We start from the raw sequence: 24235 nt of genomic DNA, 5'->3' as shown, positions 1-24235 counted from the left end.
GGCGCGAGGTTGGTTGGTTCGTTGGCCTGTGGTCTGCTGCGTCAGCGCTAGCTCTTGTCAGCTTCCTCCCCGCGTCCCCTTCGAGACCGTGCACCGCGGCCGCAGGCTCTGCCCTCCGCTGGCGTGATTGCGTGGCTGAGAGGAGGGGAAGGCAGCGCTGTCTGTCCGCGGTGCCGCGGCGTGGATAGGCCGGTGCCGGCGGTGGGTCGCAGGGCAGCGACCTGGGGATCGCTCGCTGGCTGGCCAAATTAATTTCGGGGCAGCGGCGAGGTGGTGGTGGGCTGGTGGCACAAAGGGCGCTGCTGCCGGGGCCGCCCGGATAGCTGCCGTGCCGTGAGCGGATTCACGTCACCCACCCGTGGGTCACGGTACAGATCGCATCATGACACTGCTTTTCGTGGAATTGACCTTCTTTTCTTTTCACTCGCTATGGATGGGAAAAAAAGAGGAAATTAGGGGGTGTTTAGTTGGTAAAAAAATTTGGAATTGGATACCGTAGTACATTTTGTTTTTACTTGACAATTAATGTCTAAATATAAATTAATTAATATTATTAGATTCATCTCGTAGAAATTAGTTAGACTGTGTAATTAATTATTTTTTTTAATTATATTTAATGCTCTATATATGTATTTGAAAATTTGATGTGACGGATACTGTGGAGAAAAATTTGATAGGAGAGAGCATTCTCTGGACTGGAGCCATCATGGCTCGTTTGACATCAGCGAGCTGCTCCCTGTCCTCCCTTTCCATTTGTTGGCGCTGACAAAACAAAAACAGACTCTTGTTGTTTACTCCGTATGTTTAACCTACAACACCCGAGCTGGATTTTTTTCCTGAAATGAGTTAGGCGGATGCCGGTCCCTCCTGCCCCCTCTCTTCTCCCTCCTGCTAGGGAAATCCAATTTGTTCATCCTTCGATTCCTCCGTTTCCCATCGATTCCTACGCTCTCTTTGCCCTGTGCTCGATTTAACACCCCGTTTCAGAGCCAGGCTGCCATGGTTTCTTCCACTGGACACGCCTCTTTGGATCTCTGTTTCTCTTTGGATCTCTGTTTCGATTCCAAAAGCAAGATGGAGCAGCGCCTCAACTGCTCCAGTGATCCTCCGCCAGATCCCCCGCCCAGGCCCCACCTCATCTCGCTCAATCCTCAGCTGGCCCATGCATCCAACGCAGGGATCTGCCCTCTCCACCAATTCCCCCCCCCCCTCCCCCCCCCTTCATCAGATCCTACCTCTCTAGTGGTGGATCCATGGTTCTCTTGTGAAGCCGCTGCTGTGGTGCTTCTTGTCCTGATGAAAGCAGACTCCCTGCTCATGAAGGTGGCAGATCCAAAAGGCACATCCAAAGAGGTTTGTCTGGAAGATGTTCAAGAAGACATGGCCAAAGCTCGACTTCACTCTTTGGCTCAAGATGAAGCTGTTTCCGATGAGGCTCCGGCACCAGCCTATAAGGTGCCACGGGTGCCATGAGTATACTGTCTTGGAACTGCAGAGGAGCCGGCGGGAGCCTTTGCAGCCCTAAGATGCTTCACCTCTCCCGCTTGATCGCGTCTACTAAGGCCCAGGTAATTTTCATTCCAGAAACTAGAAACAAAAAACAACAAAAAACTAATCTTGTCAATAAATTTCTCTCCATGATGCTCATATTGTCCCGGCTGAGGGCCTTGCTGGAGGCCTTTGGCTGCTTTGGAAACAGGATGTGTCCCTGCATGTAGAGAAGTCTAGTTCTAATGTTATCCTAGCTACTTGTATGTATAAGCCAACTACAACTAAGTTTCTGTTAGCTTGTGTGTATGGTGATCCCTATCATAGAAGAACTAGAGCCATTTGGAGAGAAGTTCGTTCTTTTGTCATTCAATATCCAAATGTTCATGCAATTTGTATGGGGGATCTAAATAATGTTATGCATCCTAATGAAAAATTTGGTCCTAGACCTGTTAATGTTGCTCGTATGTCTACTTTTTGCTGGTTGGTTAAAGATTGTGGTTTGGTTGATTTGGGCTTTTCTGGCCTGGCTTATACTTGGTGCAACAAACATTTCAATACTAATCCAACTTTTGAGCGCCTTGACAGAAGTTTAGGGAATGCAGAATGGTGTGCAGCCTTCCCTTCTACTACTGTCTTCCACTTACCCATGATGATAAGTGATCATGCACCCATCTTAACGGTTCTGCAGTCCTCCCGAGCAAAACCGAGAAAGCCATTCAGATTTGAGAACTAGTGGCTCATGGAGGGGGACTTTCAGAGAGAGGCTTCATCTAGTTGGGCTAAATCAACTGCTAGATCTTTTGATCTCAAAACAAAATATCTAGCTTCAGATTTGTTGAAATGGATAAGGAAAAAGCCAAGCATCTGCTCTCAACTTGAAGTCATTGAAAAAAGTATCAACCAAATTCAAGCAAGTCAGCCAGCACAACAGGATCATGGTTTGGAAAAACATCTGATACAACAACACCATAATATTTTAGAAAAGCAGGCAGAGTTCCATAAACAAAGATTCAAGAAGTTGTGGACTTTGGAGGGGGATAGAAACACACATTTCTTTCAGCAGGCCATCTTGAAGCGAGCAAGAAGAAATAGAATTGTATACCTGACTGATGATCAAGGCCAACCCCTTACCACTCATGATCAGATTACTGCTTGCTTCAATAATTATTTCAAGGCTTTGTTTACATCTCAACTTCAACAACAGCAAAATTCTGGGACATCAGTGGCCAATATTCATGAAACATCAACTACTGATTCTTTCTTGGACTCAATTCCTGATAAGGAGGAAATATGGCAAATACTCAGACACATGAAAAGTGATGCGGCTCCAGGACCAGATGGATTCAATGTGGCTTTCTATAGAGCAGCATGGCCGTGGATTGGAGATGATGCCACTACTCTTGTTCATAACTTCTACAGAACAGGTACTCTACCACCTGAGATTAATAAAACTTTTATTGTCCTTATCCCCAAGAAAAATGCTCCTGTGCTTCCTCAAGATTTTAGACCCATCAATCTTTGCAATGTTATATACAAAGTTATTGTTAAATCTTTGGCTGATAGAATCAAACCTCATTTGCCTAATAAAATACACTTGTCACAGTCAGCTTTCATTCCTGGTAGGCATATCTCTTCTAACATTATCACAGCTCAGGAAATCACTCGTACTTTTGGTCTCTCTTCATGGAAAAACAAAGGCTTCCTTCTTAAAATTGATCTAGCTAAAGCCTTTGATAGGATTGAGTGGAGTTTTATCACTTATGCATTGTCAAGGAATGGTTTCCCTTCTCATGTTATTACTTTGATAAAATCTTGTATCTCCTGTAACACCCTAATTTAAATTTCAGCATTTTATAATAAATTTAATTGGCTTTATTTAATTTTCTAAGGTTTATTGTGTTAGACTTGCATTTAATCTAAAATTTTGTTCCTTAAGTGATTAAAATTTTATCATAGGTTTAAATTTTGGTGTTGCATTCATGCTGGTGCATAGTTTTAATTATTTGAGTGGTTTGAATTCAAATCTGTTTTTGAATTCAAACTTTGTTTGAATTAGAAATAGAAAAAGGAGAAGAAATAGAAATAAGAAAGAAGAAACCCAAAACCACCCCAAAGCCCGTTGGCCGGCCCACCCTCTCCCCTCCTGGCCCAGCTCCCTTCCCTCCCCGGGCCCGCTCGCGAGCAGCCCAACCCGCTCTCACCCTCAGCCCAGCGCCCACACCCCAGCTCGGCCCGCACTCCAGTGCCGCGCTGGCCCAGCTACCCGCGCCCCGCACGCCAGCCGACTCCCGAGCGCGACCCTCTCCTCCGCTGGCCCAGGCCCACATCGGCTCCGCTCACCCCTCCGCTCTCCTCAGCCCGCGCGCGCTCCCTGCCACCTGGGCCCAAGGCGTCAGCGCCCGCGCCGCTCGCCCTCGCCCCGTTCCTCGCTCACTGCCTGGCCGGGCCCATGCGTCAGGGTCGTCCCCTTCCTCGCGCAACGGCCGCGCCCGGCACGCCGAGATTCCCAGCGGGCTTTCCTTCCCGGGCACGCACGCCTAGGCCTTAGCCGCCCTATAAATGGGATCCCCGGCCTCTCCCGTACCCCATCCTCCACGCCCTAGCCGCCCAAACCCTAGCACGCCGCGCCGCACCTCGCTCCGCCGCACCGGGCCTCTGCGCCTCCGTGGAGCCGCCGCCCTGCCGCTCCCTAGCCCCCGAGATCCACCGCACGAGCTCCGCCCGGAGGCTAGGAACACCTCCGAGCCCACCGTCGCCGACCTCGACCTCTGCAACACCCTTCTCCGCGAACTCCACCCCGTCGCCGCCGCCGGATCCCGACGTCGCCGGCCCTGCACTTCAGCACAGCTCAACTTCGAGCCCCGGTGAGAATCTCCCCAGCCCCCTCGACCTTGCGCACCTGTTTCCTAGGCACTTGGGCCACTTCTGCGGCTGAACACCGCACGCCGGTGATTCCACTGCCACGCACACCCCTGCTCCGTGGCGGCGAATCCCCTACAGCACACCCCGATCACCCCCGAACCCGTAAAACTTCCCCAGTGGATCACGCGTGATGCGTGGAGTCCTCCCGACCCAAAAAGCCGTCGATTCGACCCCAGGATGGCCGATTTCGGCCATCTCCGGCGAGTTCTCCCCACGCGCCGCCGCGGGAACCCGCCGCCGACGCGTTCCGCCGCCGCCGGCGCCCACGAGAAACCCTGGCCGCCCGATCCGCATCCCACGCCCACAGTTAGATCGCGAAACGTTTTGTTCTGAGCCGAGGGATCGTGATCCAACGGATCATATCCGCGCGTACCCCTTCGCCCTGTCGTTTTTGCAAAAGAGACCCTGCGTTTCCTTGTAATCAACCCGCACTCCGTGGCAGTGTAAAAATATTTGCAGATCTGCCCATACTTTTACACGGACCCCCTGAGCTTTCCCAGAATAGAACCCGCCGTCCATGGCTGCTGTTTTTGCGAGTTAGACCCCAGAGTTAAGGTTTAATTATGTTTAGGCCCTCGGTTTTTGCAGAAAACCCCCTGGAACTTAGTTTTTATCGCAGATAAGCCCCTAGAACTTGTTTTTAGCCTAGAATATGCGTTTTAGCTCGGTTTTAGGCGTTCTTTATGTCCACGCGATCGTTGTAACGCGTAGAATAGTTTTAGACTAGTTTAGTGTGCTGTTTTTATGTATTGATGTACTGTTCCTTAGCATTTATTAGTGTTTGCTTGTATGCTTATTGTTGTTGCCTTGTTTTTGGCCATGTGTTCGTGAGTAGACGTTGAGCTACCGGAGGAGCCCCAGTACCAGTACCCGGAGCAGCCGTCTTCTGACCACTTTGAGCAGCAGTAGGAACAGTACGAGGAAGGCAAGTATAACATGAACAACCTATCACTTTTAAATACATTTTCATACTGCATTTTAATACTGTATGCCTATAAGGACTTTCCTAGCCACTTTATATCCTTTATATATAAATCCTTTGGGTTGCATTTTGGTTAGTTGTGCTAGGTGCCGCGCTATAACACATTTGGTCCTTTTTAATTAATTTGGTTAATGGTATATGCAACTTAATTCTGAGAGTGGCCCTCTGTGTGGCTTGAGTGGCTCACGTCTCGTTAAAAATTGGTTTTTGTTAGAAACATGGTTTAGGGGGCCAGCACGGTGCTTAGTGCTTGGTTGGCCACTCTCCATAAGGACCGGTTCATAGAGTGACAACCTGGGACAACAGCGCTACCACAAGACTGGAATGGGACGGTCTTGGCTTACTAATTAGGTCTTTTTGGTTTGTAGTAACTTACCTGCGGGGCAAAGGGTGGTAAGCTTCAATGGTCCCTGCTTCTCCGGCTTGGTCTGTGCTTGGTTTGCGCACCTGTGCTTGTACCCCCGTGAGGTGGGCCCCATCATCGCCGATCCAACTCTTCGCGGTTACGCCTTACCAACGAGATTCTTTGTAACGGCCTCGTAGTGAGTTTGCTAGCCATCTCACCTATGGAAGTGTGATGAACAACTAGCGTAGCTCACGACTTGTGGGTAAAGATGTGCAACCTCTGCAGAGTGTAAAACTGGTATACTAGCCGTGCTCACAGTCATGAGCGGCCCAGATCCTCCTTTTGATTAGTGGGGTTATCTTCCTTTGGCGAGGCAGGTTTCCCCGGGTGGCTTGGTTCGGTTTGGTTCTCAGTAGTATCATGAGTAAATATGACTAATTACTATGTAACTGGGTTAATGGTAATTCATCAAGTCGTAGTAAATAGCTTTAATAAAATTTTGCCAACACTTAAAAGCTAATGCAGTTGAGTCAGCCAACCTTAGAGCCTCATAGTTTGTGTTATACTTGTTGAGTACAAGTTGTGTACTCACTCTTACCTCTTCTCTACTTTTTCCTCTTGGATACGCTACTGCTGCTCAGTTCCTGCCGACACGAGGGAGTTCGCTCAGCGCTACCAGGACTACGAGGACTTCTAGGCGTTCGTCTCCCAGTCGACGTCCCTGTGGCGCCCTGCTCAGCTTCGGGGAGTTCTTTTCGTATTTGTACTTCGCTTTCGCTGTATCAGACATTTTTGTCATTAATGTAATAAATAACATTCGTATTCGCTTTATTATGTCTTTTTACGTGATATGTGCTGTGATATACTATTCATTCTGTTGCATATATGTGTGACTTGATCCTGGCACGTATATGATTGCTCCGTTTATGTCCTTTTATAAACCGGGTGTTACATCTCCACTCCTGAATTTTCCGTTCTGGTCAATGGTCAGCCTTCTACCTCCTTCCTTTCGCAGAGAGGAGTTAGATAGGGTTTTCCTCTTTCACCCTACCTTTTTGTCTTGGCTATAAATGAACTCACCATGCAGCTTCAAGCTGCTTTGCAATCTAATCAACTTGCAGGAATCAGTCTGGGACCAGGATGTCCACCAATACATTCTCTTCTGTTTGCTGACGATCTCCTCATATGTGGAAAGGCCTCTTTAACAGAAGTGCATCTCATTAGGTCAATTCTTCAAAGTTTCTGCCAGATCTCAGGTCAGACTCCAAATTGGTCAAAATCATCGATATTGTTTAGTAAGTGGGTGGATAATCAAACAAGACAACAGGTGCAAAACTTTTTCCTGTCCCTTTGATGACAAGCCAATGTACTCATCTTGGTCATCCAATAATTTTCTCATATAAGGATAGAAGCCAAGCTTACAATTTCATTCTCAGCAAATTCAGGGCTAAATTGACAGGTTTAAAGGCAAACAAGTTGAATCACGCAGGTAGAATCACTTATATCAACTCTGTATTAGTTTCTATCCCTATTTATTATATGAAGAATATCCTATTCTCAAAAGGCTTTATTGATAAGATTAACTCTATTTTAAGGCGGTTTTGGTGGTAGGGAGTTCAAGAAGAGAATAGTTCGAATCCTTTCCACTTTCAGGCTTGGGCAGATATCTGCCAACCTAAAAGTGAAGGTGGCCTGGGAATTCGAAATTTGCTTGATGTTAATAAAAGTTTAGTTCTCCACTCGGCCTGGTTAATTGCTTCTAACAAGGATCCTTTTTTTTTTATTGGAGTGTTGAAATCGAAATACTATCCAAGGACTTCTTTTTGGAAAGCTCCCACTCATGGCACAAAGTCAGCCTTTTGGTCATCTATTTTACAGGTCAAAAAAATACTGCACCATAACTCTATTTTATAGATCAATGCATGTAATAGCAACATCTGGACGGATCCTTGGTTCGAAGGTTGGGAAGACATCCATAGCTGCTTGAATTTATCTCATAATACACAAAATCTGCCTAATCAGGTATCTGAGTTGTGGGATCCCCATCATTTCTCTTGGAACGCAGCTACAGTGCTCTCTACCTTTTCTCAACCTATTGCAAACCAGATCCTTCAAACTAGTAAAGTTCTTTCGTCTGACCCAGACAATTTATGTTGGAAACCTTCAACTCAAGGATCCTGCACGACTAAAGAGGCATATAAATGACTGCGCAACCAAGCAAATCATATTCTCCCTTCCACAGGTCCTAGACACATTTCTCCACCAGCTCTCCTCATCCTTAACAAAACCTGGAAGCATAAAACTATTCCTTCCAGAAGCAAGGCCTTCACTTGGAGACTCCTTAGGCACTCTCTGGCTACAGGTTTACGAGCTGGTCTTCTAAGCAATAACATTGACAAGGCTTGCAAGATGTGTGGTAAGATTGAAAATGATTTCCATCTTTTCTTTGAATGTGATTTTGCCAGATCGGTCTGGTTTTCTGCAGATCCTCCGCTGCGGGCTGATTGTCTAACGCCGGAGAATGATGGCCTTCAAGGAATGCTGCACGCTATCCTAACAACCTCCTTTTCCGATTCTCTTTTGCAACAAGTCCTCACAAGATTGTGGTACCTATGGAAAGCTCGCAATGATTTGAGATTTAACAATAAAAAGTGGTCTGTTCACGGGGTGGGCTTTGAGGTGATGGCTGACATAACAACTTCTTCTCCTCTTGATTCGATTATGCCTATTTTCAGGAGTTCGCAAATTCCCGCACCTCAAGCACATAGGATTCAGCCTTTCAGACCTCAGCAAGCCTTGTTAACCAGTGTGAATCAAATGAACTCTTTTTCTTTGCCTATGTCTTTTTCTATGCAGGAGCATCTACAAATAAGGATCATGTCTTTGACGGCCGTAGGCTGCTCAGACATAGAGATTGATCCAGATAGAGCTGGGGTTGGATCAAAAGTCGCAGGTATGGGAGTGTTCCTGGATCTTAGGAACTCTTCTTATGCTTGCCATGTTCATATCACGGCAAGGGTGCAGGTCCCAACGGTGATTCTGGGAGAGTTGGAGGCCATCTTTTGGGGAGTCAAATGTATTGCTGACCTGCTTTCAGAACCTTTCTGTTGGGGAACTGATAGCCTTCTGGCTGTTCAGTACATGCAGAAGGATCTACATCAAGTACCTTGGAGGCTTAGAGCCAAGATCTCTCAACTCAAATTGCTTCAAAGGAATCATCCATTCCAGGTGATGAAGGTTTCTAGAAGACGAATGCAGAAGCTCATTGTTTATCTAGACAAGCTAAAGCATTTTTATCAACTACTTCTACTGTAGTTTCGTGCAATACTGCTGCTCATGGGCCTTCCTGCCCTGTTATAGTTGTACTCTTGAATGTACTCCGGGGGTCTTTAGATCTCCTGAATGTATGTTGTTCTAATTAATAAATAAGCATGTTGCTTTTCAAAAAAAAAACCTACAACACCCAACGTTGCGCCTCGGCCGCGTGACCCTTGCTGCCTCAGTGGCCTGGTGGTACGTGCGTGCTATCATTCCGTCGCACAGGCTGCGAAGAGTCAAGCCAGGCGAACACGGCCCCAGGGCCCGGTGTTTGAACACTCCTACCGACACCGACCTGCTGGGAAGAGCATGCCTGCCTGCTGGTTCCGCGAATTTTCTCCCAAAAGGCCGACCCGGAATTGTTCCTCGGACGTGATTACTAGTACGTGCAAAATCAAGTCAGCCGTAACAATCTCAGAAAAAGTTGCAGGAGGACTCTGCGTCGGTCAAGCATCGCAGGAAGTTCACGGCGGTAACTCGTAAGTGAACCCGTACCACAGCACAGCCAGTAAATACAGTATACTACTACCGGTCCGTATCAGTAGGAGACAGATGACACACGGCAGCGGTCCTCGACTCCTCGTCTTGTGCGGCACACCTGCAGCAAGTGCGGTCGCCGTCCGTACACGAGGAAGGAACAGGGAAAAATGGACGGACGACGACCTGGTCCGCCTCTCGTGGCGACCGGCGCCCACGCATGCACCGACCTACGGCGCCTTGTACGCTCGGGGGCCGAGTAACGCTGACGGCGTACGTAGCTAGCGGGTAGGACTAGAGTGGATCAGTCTGCAAAGGGGCCGGATCGAGTCGCTCCTGAAGATGACCCTGTGAACCGTTTGCTCCGAATCAGGTTCGAGGGGCGACCCGCTCCTCGCTAGTTTGCTGGCGCCAATGCCCCGCGGGGCTCCGCGGATCGAACCTCGTGTACGTATGTATGTCCGACAAGGCATGCTAGATCTCTAGCATTCTGAAGCTGTACACGCCTGTGCATACTGAAACTTTGCATCGAGTGTGTATCCCGTATGAGGCCGATACAGATACAAGTATCGCTGTATTGGTATCCGTGTTTTCCACCAACAAGCGATTACGACTACAGTTGCATGCCTTCACTACATTACAGTTAAGGATTGAAAGGAGCAAGAAACAGACATCAGCAAGTTATCTCCAATTTCATTCATGCGCTGCAGTGTCAAATGATCGGCATGGATGGACAGATTCAACATTTCATACAGCTCGCTACAATTGAACTATAAGTCTGACCTAAGAAGGAAAACTTGTACTTCACAACTAAAAAGTATAATAATTTAAAGCCACAAATAACAGGGTTTCGGAAGTTTCAGAGCGCAATCCTCAGAGAAGGCAGTCAATAATGATGAGGACCTTTCACAGTAACAAGAGCTCCATCAAAGACTTATATCATGAAAGACTAGGAAGGTCAGCTGTCGGAAGAAACATTGGACAATATTAGCTGTAGTAAAACAAGCATGATCAGTAGCTACAGATTTAAAGAAGTAATGCACAGCTTACCTTATTGCAGTTCAGTTACCATCTCGCCCATTATGAAGTCATTGATGGACGCCATAGAAAACTCTGTTGATTTACCTTCTGCCCGGTACCAGTCCTGGGTGCAAATCAGTGCTTCAACAGCCTCAGGCGTCAAGCTGCTACGGAAGTCACTGATTATTCGTTCACTAGTGCTAAAAGCAGATTCCGCAGCTACAGAAGAAGCTGGGATGGCTAGCAGATCCCTTGCTATGCAGGCTAGAATTAGATATTTGGTTGCATTACCCATCCACCACTTTAAAATGTCAAATTCTTGAGAACGTGGTATTGGGTTCTCCTCCAAATACCTATCAAGCTCCGTGGTCATCTGGGATTGAAGATCACTACTAAGCTGTCGATCCCAAACAGCCCATGGATCATTCTTCATGGAAGGCACTGCCTGCTCAACACTTTGCGCAGCACCTTGTTCAGTTGCATTGGACTCCTTTCCTTGAGAAGAATATGATTGAAACAACTGACGGACTAGACTCTCAACCCTTTCAAATCTTTGCTTGGCTTTCTTTGGAAATGATTCCTTGAAAAGGAAGTCAATGAATTTTAGCTTAAACCTAGGATCAAACACAACAGGTACACAGAGCACTATATATGACTTATTCCAGTATTTGTTGAATTTTGACCTCATTGCTTCTAACACTGTGACAATTTCAGCAATTTTACCTGAGTACTCTTGTTGCAAAGCTAACTTGATCTTCCACATCAGATGGAAATAGAGATTGGAGGTGGGATATTTGGTACCAGATATGACATCTGTTGCATCCTTAAAGACCTTCAGCAGCCTACAGAGAACCTCAGCCTTCTCCCATTCCTCTTCAGATGGAGCATATGTGTACTTTTGATCCTCACTTTTTAACTTCTCAAAAGCAACTTTGTACTTCAGAGCTGTTTTCAGCATCAACAGCGTTGAGTTCCATCTTGTGGTAATGTCAAGACCAGGCTTCTTCTTGCATGTAATCCCTTCTGCTGCAATTATTTCCTTGAACATTTGTTTACGTGATTGTGAAGAACGAATATACTTTACACTTTCACGAATGTTTTCAACAACAGATTCCACAACTTTGAGCCCATCCTTGACAATGAGATTGATGACATGCCCCACACACCGGTGGTGAAGCAACTTCCCTTCTGCTGGTATCAATTTCTTGTCCACCAGATTATGCTTCAACAAGTCCATCATTGTACCATTTGCTGCAGCATTGTCAAGTGTTATTGCAAATAATTTATCTTCTATTGACCAATCTTGAATGCAGTTTTGAATATTGTTCAAAAGCTCATTTCCAGTGTGGGGTGTTTTCACATCGATAAACTTGATTATCCTTTTTTGCAACCTCCAGTCCATATCAATGAAGTGACAAGTTACAACAATGTACCCAAGTGTTTGGTTGCTTGTCCACATATCCGTAGTCAACGAGGACCTACATCTTGCATTCTTCAATGTTTCTTTGAGTGCAACCTTCTTCTCATGAAAGGCTTTAATGCAACCATTCCTAACTGTAGTTCTGCATGGCACTTTGAACAATGGGTTGAGACTTGCCACAAAGCTTCTAAATCCATCATATTCTGTAAAGAGGAAGGGAATCTCATGTAATGATATCATCCGCATAAGCAAACTCCGTGATACATCTGGGTCATAGCTCCAATCCTTCAAACTAGTGCCACAAGGAGACCTCAATGTAGAACTCAAGTCCTGCACTATTCTGAGAGCCCTGCTCCGTTTCTTACATCTTCTCAAGTGGGTTAGAAGAGAACTTGTGCCTGCACCACGTTTGGCAGCCATCAGAGTATCACAATGTTTGCACCTGCCTTGCACAACCACCCCATCTTCAATTATTGGTTCAAATTCTTTCCAGCAAGCAGATCTGAAATTTTTGGTTGCCCTATCAATTGCTGCTTGGATTGATGGATTGATCCCCTCAGACTGGCCATGGCTATTGTCAGCCTCAACATCACACATGTCAATATGTTCATCGAAACCTATCAATAAAAGACACAACATGTTCATGTCTATCACAAATTCACAAGCCCGTTGTGCAAGCAGTTTATATTTAAGCACATAGTACTCACCATCATTAGTGCTTGTGCCAGTTGGGCTTCTGTCGACCACACGATATTCGGTCGCAAGAGTAGGGATTTCGCTGTGGGATAGTAGCAATAAAACATCGTTAGTGCAATAAAAAAAGAGCAGCACAAAAAATGGGAAAATATACAATTGCAGTACTAAAATCATGGAGCAATTTCAGCACTAAAAATATATCAGCAACAAGTACGCAAACAAAGCATGCAGGATTCTAGGAAGTAGGAAGCATGCAGGTCACAGAAAGTAGGGAAAATAAACTTGAAAAAAAATGAATAAGCCATCTGAACTGTCCTTCACAGAAATATTGTTGAAACAAATCCTGTTTGGAAATTAATCCTTCACAATTGGGGTAGCTACTGATAGTAAAAAAATGACCACTATTCACTTTCAGATGATTTGAACACGAATAGCAAACTGCATTCAGGAATGGAACTACTGATAGTATTTTGCTATGAAATAGATATGCTGAACTGCTGGTTTCTTGCAGGTAATCTTAATGCACAGGAGACAGAAAATAACAGAAGTATCAATTAGACAACTGATTCCAGGTAAAACAAGCATGAACAGCACAAAGCCCAAACCAGTAGCTGATTCTGTGTGTTCAGAAGTTTGAACATATTAGAAGTTTGAAAATTAATTTATCCAAAGCCACATCTTGAATCAACTATTTAATAAGCTATATGCCCGTAACTAATCCTTCTTTTGTAGCATCAAGTGATCATGTGTTTTCTTTTTTGTGAAACATAAACACCCATCCACCTACTTCAAGATACAACTAAAAGCATTCCAGCACCCAAAATCCAGGCATTTAGTTGTTCACTAATGCATCAAAACCTACTCTGTAACACCCAGATGAAGCATGACTTGTATATGGCTCCCTCTGTAACCCCGTTCATTAATCAGGTACTACAGCTTGTGAAGTTCTTCTACGCCCAATCTTATAGCAAACAAAAACTAAGCAGAAAATCTGCATATGTACAAAGCTTGGAGGAAGCAAGGACGCAGTTGGCTACCTGACCAAGTTAATCCATACAAAGAGAAAGAAAAGTGTGGGACACTTTGGGGCATTTTTTTGTTCGGTAATGCTTGGGTGAAGGCTGACGATGGGGTGTGCTCGTGAGTTGGAGATCAGCAAGACAAAATCCCCCAAAACATTGCTCCACGCGGATGGATTGAAATCTTAGCAGAAGTAGCCGCAAACCAAATCGAAACAACAGGCAAAAAAGAAACTGCAAAGTGGAACAAGATTTCTCACCAAAGATCAGCATAAGGAGGGAGAGGGGTGTGATCCGGGCCTCGATGGTGCTCATCGTGGTGGCGAAGTGAGGTATTTGGGGGTGAATGGGATGAAGGCAGGACCACCCCTTTCGAGGTCGACCTCCTTCGCTGCTCCACCTGCGCCACCAGCGGGAGCTCCGCCGACTCCTCCCCGACCGCCGCCGGCTCCGGCAACAACCTCACCTCCATCTGCGCCACCAAGGCCCTCCTCACCGGCTCCGCCGCCGCCGCTGCGCGGTGATAGCGCCGCGGCCGAGGAGGTCCGACCCTAGGGGCACGGGGTACCACGGATCGATAGGTTCGTGATCCTTTTGACCCTTTTCCTTTTAGGATCGACCCGCTTCGATCCATGGGCCAAATTGAGGAGCGGGCCGACTTCACTAAAGGGTCGACCCGAACCCCTTGCAGGGTGAAAAGTGGACACTACTAGAAAACGGGCCATCGGTCCAAGCCAAAGATACCAGCTGCTGTTGCAGCCGGTACCCATCGGTACCGGCTGCAACAGCAGCTGGTACCTTTGGCCTTGGACCAACCAAGTGGAGGACAATTGGCACCGGGTGGTGGTTCCAACCGGTTCCAATGCGTCAGCATAGGCACCGGTTTGAACCACCACCCGGTACCAAATGACGGCGGCGCTATAGGCACCGGTTGATGGTAATAACCGGTTCCTATGGTGATGAAACGTGGCAGCTGCCAGGAGCTCGGGCCTAAGGCACCGGTTGGTGCCTTGACTCGGTGCTATTGAACAAAATTTAGCACCGGGTCATTGAAACCAACCGGTGCCTTTGGCCCGAGCCTATAAATACCCCAGCCCCTCCCCCCTCAAGCTGCCGTGAACTCACTGTTCATGGCAGCTGAGTGAGGTGAGGGGAGGGGAATTTTTGCTTTTTTTTTTTGAAAAAAAGGTTAGTTATTTTTCTTTATAACTTAGCAATTAATTTTTAGAAACAGTTATTACTTGATTTAGTTTATACATGTGATAATTATTTTTATTTGTAGTATCTTATTGTAGTTATATGCGTTATCAATTTATTTGATATTTGAATACTATCAAATTATTGTATTTATATGTTTTATCCATTTATTTGATAAGTGAATAGAATCTATTTATTATAATTATATGCATTATCAATTATATAAATGTATTGTTATAAATTGGTAGTATGAATGAACTATTTGTACAGTACAATGATGTATATAAATGTATTGTGGACCCAGATGAGTCGGCAATGGATGTACATGGCTGACCGGCGTTCAAAGGAGTTCATGGATGGCATGCATGAATTCATAGAAGCGGCCGAGAAACACAAGTATGGCGGTTTCGTTCGTTGTCCATGCAAATTCTGTGAGAATGAGAAGGATTACTCATCATCAAGAACCATCCATAGTCACTTGTTAAATAGTGGTTTCATGCCGAACTACTATGTTTGGACCAAGCATGGCGAAAGAGGAATTGTACTGGATAATAATGTAGAAGAAGAGGACAGGATTCCTGACTTTGCAGCCAATTATAATTCCTTTTCCAATGACACTGCAATGGGTGAGCCTGAAGAAGATACTGAAGGATACATTGTAGAAGATGATCTTGGTCAGATGCTGCGCGAAGCTGAGGAAGGTTGCGAAACAGAAAAGGAATCGAGAGATCTGAAGCGTATGTTGGAGGACTACAGAACATTGTTGTATCCTGATTGCAAACAAGACCAAAAGAAGTTAGGTACCACATTGGAATTATTGCAATGGAAGGCATCAAATGGTTTGTCTGACAAGGGATTCGAGGAGTTGCTGAAACTTATAAAAAACTTACTCCCCGAGGGTAACACCTTGCCGGAGACAACATACGAGGCAAAAAAAAAGTTGTTTGTCCTTTAGGATTAGAGGCACAGAAGATACATGCTTGTCCTAATGACTGCATCCTATATCGAGGTGAGTATGAAAATTTGGATTCATGCCCTGTATGCAACGCATACCGGTATAAGATCCCTCGAGATGATCCAGGCGACGTTGAGGGGATGCGTGTCAAGAAGAGGGTGCCTGCCAAGGTGATGTGGTATTTTCCTCTAATACCATGTCTGAAACATTTGTTCATGAACAAAACGAATGCTAAATTGATGCGATGGCACAAAGAAGAACGTAAGCAAGACAATATGTTGAGACACCCCGCTGATGGGTCGCAGTGGAGAAAAGTGGACAGAACATTCCCAACATTTGCAAATGATGAGAGGAATATAAGATTCGGCTTAAGTACGGATGGCATGAATCCTTTCGGTGAGCAGAGCAGTGGCCATAATACCTGGCCTGTGACACTCTGTATATACAACATTCCTCCCTGGTTGTGTATGAAGTGGAAATTCATTATGATGCGGTGCTTATCCCCGGCCCGAAGCAACCCGGTAACGATATAGATGTGTATCTGAAACCAGTGATTGAGGATCTTCTATTGTTGTGGAAAGAAGAGGGTGTTCGTATGTGGGATGCGCACGCAGAGGATCATTTTAACCTTCGTGCATTGCTTTTCGTAACCACCAACGATTGGCCAGCACTAAGTAACCTCTCTGGACAATCAAATCTTTTTTCTGTTAATAACAATTTCTGTTAATAACAATTTCGGAATATCAAACTTAACTTTGAGCGCAGGGTTTGGAAAAAATTTGTGAGAAATAACAAAGGATGTGGTCAATGGAGGCCCGAACTGAACGTTAACATGGATTATCCGGTATGTTGATTCATAAAGATTTGTCTAGTTAAGTATATAATCCCAAATTGTTCTAAATTGAGTAATTTATTTGTTTCTCCTTAAGTGTGCGAGACAACAACAAAGAACTGATTGGTGCGGGTACTACGTATGCGACTACTTGCACATCATGACTCAATGCGGGAAGGTTACTGATGAAGACACGAGAGTACGTCCAAACCGTTCACTAGTATATTTTCATAATTGTACTAACGCACATGATGTTAATCCTTTTTTTTCTAAATGATAGATGTCTCAAAAGGGGGATGAATGTTACTCTACTGATCGGATCAACGCCGTGTGCAAGCTGCTCGCCGGATTCATTTTGAACGAGATCTTGGATCCTAAAGGCGAGTTCTACCACGACGGTCACATCCATAGAGGACTTCCATCTATCTCCTGAGGGGACCAGTAGTTGGACTACAAACATGACTTGTACATTTGTAAATATTTTTAAACATTATGTCTTGATGTTTGTAAATTTGTAAATATATTAGTTCATCTAATTAGCTTAATTATATGCTCGCATTTCACTTTTAGTTAGTTTCAAATATTCCCTGAAAACGAACACGAATGACCAATGAACGTATAGTACTGTAGAGCTTGAGTGCGTTTAGCAATTATAAAAGAATAAACATTAATAAATATAACAAACAAAACTGGATTTGGGAAAAAAGGAAAAGGTCATTGGTACCGGTTGGAAAGACCAACCGGTACCAAAGGGGCTGCCACCTTGCGTCAGCGTGACAGCCTCTTTGGTACCGGTTGGACTTTCCAACCGGTACCAATGGGTGCCTAAGGCACCGGGTTAAATACTCGATGTCCTAAGGCGAGGCCATTGGTCTCGGTTGGCGGGAACCGGTTGGAAAACCGGTGCCTAAGGCCATTTCCAACCGGTTCTCATGGCCCGTTTTCTAGTAGTGGGAACCCTTCTCCATACGGTAATGCTAGGAATCAAACGTCCGATGGATGCGACGTCTGTTCCCACCATTTTCAGTCTCCTCCCTGTTATCTTTCTTTTCGGTAGTTTGGGGCTAGCAGCGCTTGAGCCAGCGGCGACGGCCGGCGTCGACGCGCTTGTCCGGAACTGCAGCACGCAAGGCCGGCGGCGACCTCCAAGTGGACGGCCGTGGGAACTTCGGGCGGCCGTGCGAGTGTCCGCAGGAGCTCCGGGTGGCAGTTGCCGCGCGAGCTCTACCGGCGGTGCAACCTCCTCGACAGGGACCATCCCAGTTGCGCGAGTTCCCCGGCATCGAGCTTCCCTGGCGGCCGAAGGAGGTTGGCGGCGGCGACCCGCCACCGCAGGCGGCGAGCCCTCAGTGGGTGGCGGCGGTTGAAGCCAGCAGCGAGCCCTCCATGGGCGGCGGCGGCCGAGGCCAGTGGCCCACCATCTGCGGCAGTGACGAGGGCATCCTTTGTTTGTTTAGGGTTTGTCGCATGTTGCAAGCATATGTTTCACATGTTTCAAATATTTTATAATAATGTTGTAAGTGTTTCATGTGATTGTTATAAAAGTAGATCTAGATGTTGCGATGTTGCACATGTTTTACACGCATATTGTGAGTGTTTTATCTGGATGTTGCATTCCATCGAGAGGTTAGAATGTTCCAAGTAACATGAAACAGATGTTGCGATGGTTTTTTTTCTCGTCAATGCTGGATGGATAATTTTTTTTTCAACATGCTTTGATGTTACAAACACTGATTTTTTATGTTGCATATTTGAGTTGTTCTATGTTGCAGACGTTGATTTTAGATGTTGCATGGACCGTCTGATGGGAGATGTTCCCATAGGACGTACGGGTGCTAGTAAGCCCGCTCTCCATACGGTGCGCGGCACGGTCTTTGACTCTCGGCCACCCGCCAGGGTTGGGATTGGATTGACATCAAAATTCCAAATCCAATTCAAGTGTCTAATTAAAGTCCAACTAAACACATGCTACCATCCAATCCGATTCCAATAATTAGTCTAACAACCAAAGTCCAACAGGGCCGCCGCCGGAGCCAATGGCAGGAACAACCTGCCCAACAGTGATGATGGCAGAGGTGGGGCGGTGTTAGCGTAATGAAGACGGAGGTCCCCATAACCTTGGACTTATGCGCGAATAAGGAAATAGGGGCCCGCCAGCCGCGCCAGCCGGCGACGTCAGCCGAGCGCAGCTGTGGGCCCCCCACCAGGGACGTTTTCTTCCCCTCGAAGACACCCGCCTGGTAAAAAGATCTTTATTAGGCGGTTACGACACATCGTCGCTGGACTCCATGCAGAGCCCAAGAGGGTGCACGGCTTCCCATTAGGAAACATCATGATTACCGGTGTGCCGTGCACTCAGAAGATAAGAAGATAGGCAGCAAATAGCTTATCCCTGAGCTACCCGTCCCATTGGCCTGAAGATGGACGATGGCTGGGATCCACCATCGTTAACCGCGCCCCCGCCGCGGTAAAAAACCAGAGCCACCTCGGGCGACACCCTGGGGTTGACCAGGGCCACCACGGACAAGGAGGGTCCACGGGGTGACCCCGAAGATCACCACGTGGCCGCATCCACACCACCTCGGGTGCCCTTTGGGGGACCCCGGGAGCGCAGGGACCAGCCAGACTGCCCCGAGACACCCCAGGGTGAGAAGGCCCACCGGTTAGTGTCTACGGCCACCCCGGGACTCCTCGAGATCACCCGGAGCGCCTCTGACACTGGCGGGACCTAGAGGCTTGATACGACGGGCCCGACAAGATGCCTGCCCACCTGACAGAGGTAGGGCAGCCTGGAAGACGGCGCGCACCATGCAAAGGGAGCGTTCACACCAGTTAGAGAAGCAACAGAGAAGACTGATGTAGTCTATAAATAGAAGGATCCCAGGACATGTAAAGGGACCGATCCTTTTGGGACCTAACTGATACACTGGTTTCGGGATCATCAAAGAACCAATCCCAACACATACAGGACATAGAGTATTACGCCCCCGGGCGGTCTGAACCTGTCTAAAAAGGATCGTCTCAACCTGCTCCTTAGGTGAGATCCTTGCGCAGTTTTTACCCCTGGCTGAATCTCTAAACGGGAGTTCCCACGAATCTCTGCTCGCGGTAATCACCCACCATCAGCCGGCCATCCCCTTTTTCGTCTCCCCCACCCCACAGCCCCCTTCTCCCTGAAGACGATTCAGGTGCCACCATCGAAGGTCGCTCCGCCGGCCTACGCGTGCCGTCGGCAGATCGAGTGCCGCCGGGATGTCATCGTCGAGCGTCGTCGCCAGGTCGCCATCGGCCCTTATCCCAGTGGCGGGCGAACACCAATGCGGAGGTGGTGGATTTCAACCTCAACAACAATGACCTTATGGAGGAGGAGAAACCCACCTCCGATCTGCCATCGTGGGCTGCGGTGATGGGCCCCATCAGACCCCAACTCCTCCTCTGCCCCTGCGACTCAATCCCCGATCCAGTCGCCGCCGGGCTTGATTTGGGTCGCGCCGCCACCGAAGGTCGCACTGCCGCACACCATTTACGCAGCTGGGATGTTGTCGTCAAGCACCACCACTACGTCGGACCTAGCTTCTGACCATACGATCACTTCATCATCCGTGGAATCTCGTCGTACCCCTATGCAACCCATTCCCAGATCTTGGTGGCGTGGTTGCAAAGGGCTAGTGGAGGATTCACCCAAGCGATTTATGGCTCGGTCACCTCTAGATCAAGGGGCCAATCCCAGCGCCTCTTGCTCCAAAAACTGCAGACTTGATGGTGGTAGATGGATCGCTCCCATGATCCCTTCAAAGTTAATGGTAGAATGGAGCAACCGGGTGAAAACCGAGACCATCATACGGTGGGTGACAACAATGATGCCTTGAGGCGCCATTGACTTCCATTCCATGGGAGTGTTGTCTTGGTGCTCCTGTCTTGCCGGATCTCCAGGTGAAAACCTGATCCTGTCATGGTGGACGTCGGTGGCGCCTTTGGCGTCGCATACTCTCAGGAGCGTCATCTTGGAGATCCATGTGAAAGGTCATTGGCTTTGTTCTTTGTTTTTTTTTTTTTGCAACCTTCCGTATGATTGGAGGGCTTGCTGTCGCTAGATTGTGCCTCCAGTGGATCTCTTGTGCTCATCTTCATACTTGACTAGGCCGGTGTCATTTTCGTCGTCTTCATCAAGGACATATAGAGATGATGGGAGAATTGTTTAGATACTGGATGCAGGCGACCTTAATTTAGTACCGATTTTTGTGTACTAAATTTAGATATTTTCTGATCTTTTTTAGTTCTTGTAATAAAATAGGCTGTGTATGTGTCGGCTACCAGCGGATACATAGAGGGCGGAATGTAATTCCTTTATCTAAAAAAAATCCAAAATCCAACCCAATCTAACTCTCCGTAAATCCAAATCCATCCAATACAATCCAAAATTCAAACAGACATAGTACTCCTCCTTTAGCGGTGGTAAGCTCTGTGCATCTCACGACTCGGGCATGCCATTGCAAGTCCTAAATTGTCGATCGGCCAAGCTACACACCATCCTGCAGCCTGATCGGATGCTCATTTCTTGCGAGGTGACCGCCGCCGCCGCGCCGCGCTGCGAGCTCACAGCCGCCGCCGCCACGCTGGGGGTGCAAGAGGAAGGAGAAGGGAGAAGGAGCGCGGGGATGGATCTGAGGGGGAACGGAGGAAGGAGAAAGGGGCGTGGGTGGCCGCGGAATCCCGGGGGCGGCAATAAAGAGGTGGGCAGTGGGTGGTGGGCCCCACCACGTGAGAGCATCGGTGAAAAAATCAACCGCTGAAAGGCAAGGTCACGGGCGAAGGTAAAGTCAGCATCAAGGCCTGGTAGGTTGGCTGGTAGGGCTCCACCGCTCCCCTCGTCTGGTCTAACAGGATTTGGATTATTCCTTTTTTTATCCAATACAATCCAATCTTAATTGACCTTAATGCAATGGGTATCATATTCAACTAGATTCAAATCCAGTAGAATCCAAAGGTCAAATTCTAACTACATTTGGATTTAGTCCAATCCATTCCGAGTACGATGCATGCGCATGGTCGGTCGGATCCTCCCAGATTGGAGGGCCCTCTCTCTGCCCCGCTCTGGATAAGCAGCAACCGCTGCTACTACGCAAGACTTCATTTCTTCAAAAGAAAAAAAAAATGTACGCAAGACTTCATGGATAGAATGATCTGAGATACTGTTTTTTTTTTGAAAGGTACGATCTGAGATACTGTGATAGGAGTAACATGGAGTGATCTCCTCCATCGCTTCCAACTTCCAAGCAGGGGAAGCGGAAGCCGCGGCCTGTAAGCAAGTCAAGCCAAGGCCTGGCTGATGTAGTGATGTGGTCCGGTGAACGGCTTTTCAGCTTCGAACCATGCGGAAAGGATAGCATTTTTTATGCGGTAGCTTCTCCAAGGAGTCGCGGCGCATAGTCGATTCCTCTCCTCTCGCCCTGTTCGAGCTGGGTCGGTGCTGTTGGGCACCCTGCTCAAAGGATCTTGTGTCCACCGCGGAAAAAGGACGTGGGAGCCACATGATCAGGTTGTGTGAGCGAGAATGTTTGCTAGCCGTCACCTGGTTGGTGTTTGGTTGACAGGCTCCGTCTCGCGCTTCAAGCCTGAAAGGGACTCGTTTTTGGACTGCAGCCGAAAGTAACACTATTCATGGAGAGAGAGAATTGAGCTATGCCATCCATGTACGTCGTCAACTGCGCTTTACTTTGACCATGGATACGTGTACGAACTTTGTCTAATTGTACTTAGGCTGTGTTTATTTGGTGAAATTTTTTAGATTTGTGTACTGTAGCACTTTCATTGTTATTTGGTAATTAATGTCCAATTATGAACTAATCAGACTTAAAAAATCCATCTAGTCATTTCCAGTCGAACTGTATAGTTAGTTATTTTTTTCAATTGTATTTAATGCTCTATGTATGTGTCCGAATATTCGATGTAACGGATACTGTATAAAATTTTTTGGGAACTAAACAGGGCCTTAGTGAGAACTCAAAGATGTGGGATTCAGCTGTGAGTAATCCCACCATGTAGTTTGTTTTCCCAAAGCGGCGCTGCTGGCGCCCGGACATCCGATGGGAACATCTCCCATCGGACGGTCCATGCAACATCTGAAATCAACATCTGAAACATAGAAAACCTCACATGCAACACCGAAAATCAGTGTTTGTAACATCAAAGCATGTTGAAAAAGATTATTATCCATTCATCAATGATGAGAAAAAAAACTCGTCGCAACATCTATTTCATATTTCATGTTGAATGAAATATTCTAAATCTCTCCATGAAATATTTTAAATCTCTCGATGAAAATACAACATCCAGATAAAACACGTGTAACATATGTGTAAAAATACATGCAACATCTCAACATACAAATCTATTTTTTACGATATTCACATGAAACAGTTACAACATTATTCTTGAACATTTGAAATATGTGAAATATAGGCTTGCAACATACGACAACCCTAGCAAAAAAAAAACAGAAGATGGGGAGCTTGTTGCCAGGAAGATAGCGCCGCTGGGGGGGAGGGGCTCGTGCGGCTTCGCGCGCGCTGCCTGGAGCACCCGCGGATACCCTCGACGCCGCCGCGGAGGGCGCGCTGCTGGCCCCGGCCATCGCCGAGCTCCTGTGACCGCCCCTTGTACGCTGCTGGCCTTGAGCGCCGCTGCCGCGGAGGGTGCCACCGGCGCGGAGGGCGCTGCAGGCCTCGGCCGCTGCCGTTGCGGACCTCCCACGGTCGCTCCTTGCACGCTGTTCGCTGCCACGGGATCGCTGCCAGCTCGATCGCCGCCGGCTTCAACCGCCGCCGCCCGCGGAGGGCTTGCCGGCAGCATCGGCCGCCGCCGCCCCTCGTCGCATGTGGAGGGCGCGCCGCTGCTCCCAAGTTTCGGTTGTCGTCCTCAATGGAAGAGGAATGGAAATAAAGGAAGGTGACGGAGAGAAAAGGAGAAGATGGTTGGAAGGTTGGAGAAGAAGGAAGACGTGGACCAAGTGATGCCACGTAGCGGGTGGGAGCGTCCGACGGGTCAGACGACTCATCTGTAGTATTACCGTTCCCAAAATCTAAACGGAGAGAACTCTCCATTAGTCCATTTCGTATTAAGGCTACGTTTGGTGTTTTAATTCAGTCATAAGTCTCGTCACATCGCATGTTTAAACACTAATTAAGAGCACTAAATATAGACTTATTACAAATCTGATTTCTTAAATCGTGACTTAATTACGAGACGAATCTATTAAGCTTAATTAATTTATAATTTGATCACCAATTGCTATGGTAACTATCTACTAATCGTACATTAATTATAATTAATAGATCGTCTAAAGCCCTAATTGCAGTTTATGCAATTATTTTTATATTAAATTAATATTAGAATATTTGAATTGACATCCAAACGTTAGATGTGACAGCTACTTAAAAAATAGGTTGAAAGGGAGCTCTCAAACCTTTCTAAGATGGAAAGTCTAATCCCACCATATTTTCACCATACATCTTATGCGACAGAATAACCTTGCAATCTAGTATTAAGAAAAGTAACATT

General features: G+C 46.9%; 1 protein-coding gene across 3 annotated transcripts; it reads right to left on the bottom strand.

Annotated features, from left to right (window-relative positions):
* Window positions 1-10200: 10200 nt before the first annotated feature.
* On the bottom strand, window positions 10201-14359 carry LOC120655573 (zinc finger BED domain-containing protein RICESLEEPER 2-like). Of its 3 annotated transcripts, none has more exons than XM_039933465.1 (4): window positions 13952-14354; window positions 12684-12754; window positions 10587-12593; window positions 10201-10498 (listed from the first exon to the last, which is right to left on the bottom strand). In XM_039933465.1, the coding sequence occupies exons 1-3, from the start codon at window positions 14323-14325 to the stop codon at window positions 10588-10590; spliced, it is 2451 nt and encodes an 816-aa protein (XP_039789399.1). In that variant the 5' UTR covers window positions 14326-14354; the 3' UTR covers window positions 10201-10498; window position 10587. The 3 variants fall into 3 exon arrangements, with proteins under 3 accessions (XP_039789399.1, XP_039789400.1, XP_039789402.1); XM_039933466.1 differs by lacking the exon at window positions 10201-10498 and having other exon boundaries at window positions 11036-11136; window positions 11280-12593; window positions 13952-14359; XM_039933468.1 differs by lacking the exon at window positions 10201-10498 and having other exon boundaries at window positions 11041-11170; window positions 11280-12593; window positions 13952-14359.
* Between the last annotated feature and the right edge of the window lie 9876 nt (window positions 14360-24235).

Source organism: Panicum virgatum, chromosome 1N (assembly GCF_016808335.1).
Source record: "Panicum virgatum strain AP13 chromosome 1N, P.virgatum_v5, whole genome shotgun sequence".
Taxonomy (NCBI): Eukaryota; Viridiplantae; Streptophyta; class Magnoliopsida; order Poales; family Poaceae; genus Panicum; species Panicum virgatum.
This window is presented reverse-complemented; position numbering and strand designations above follow the sequence as displayed.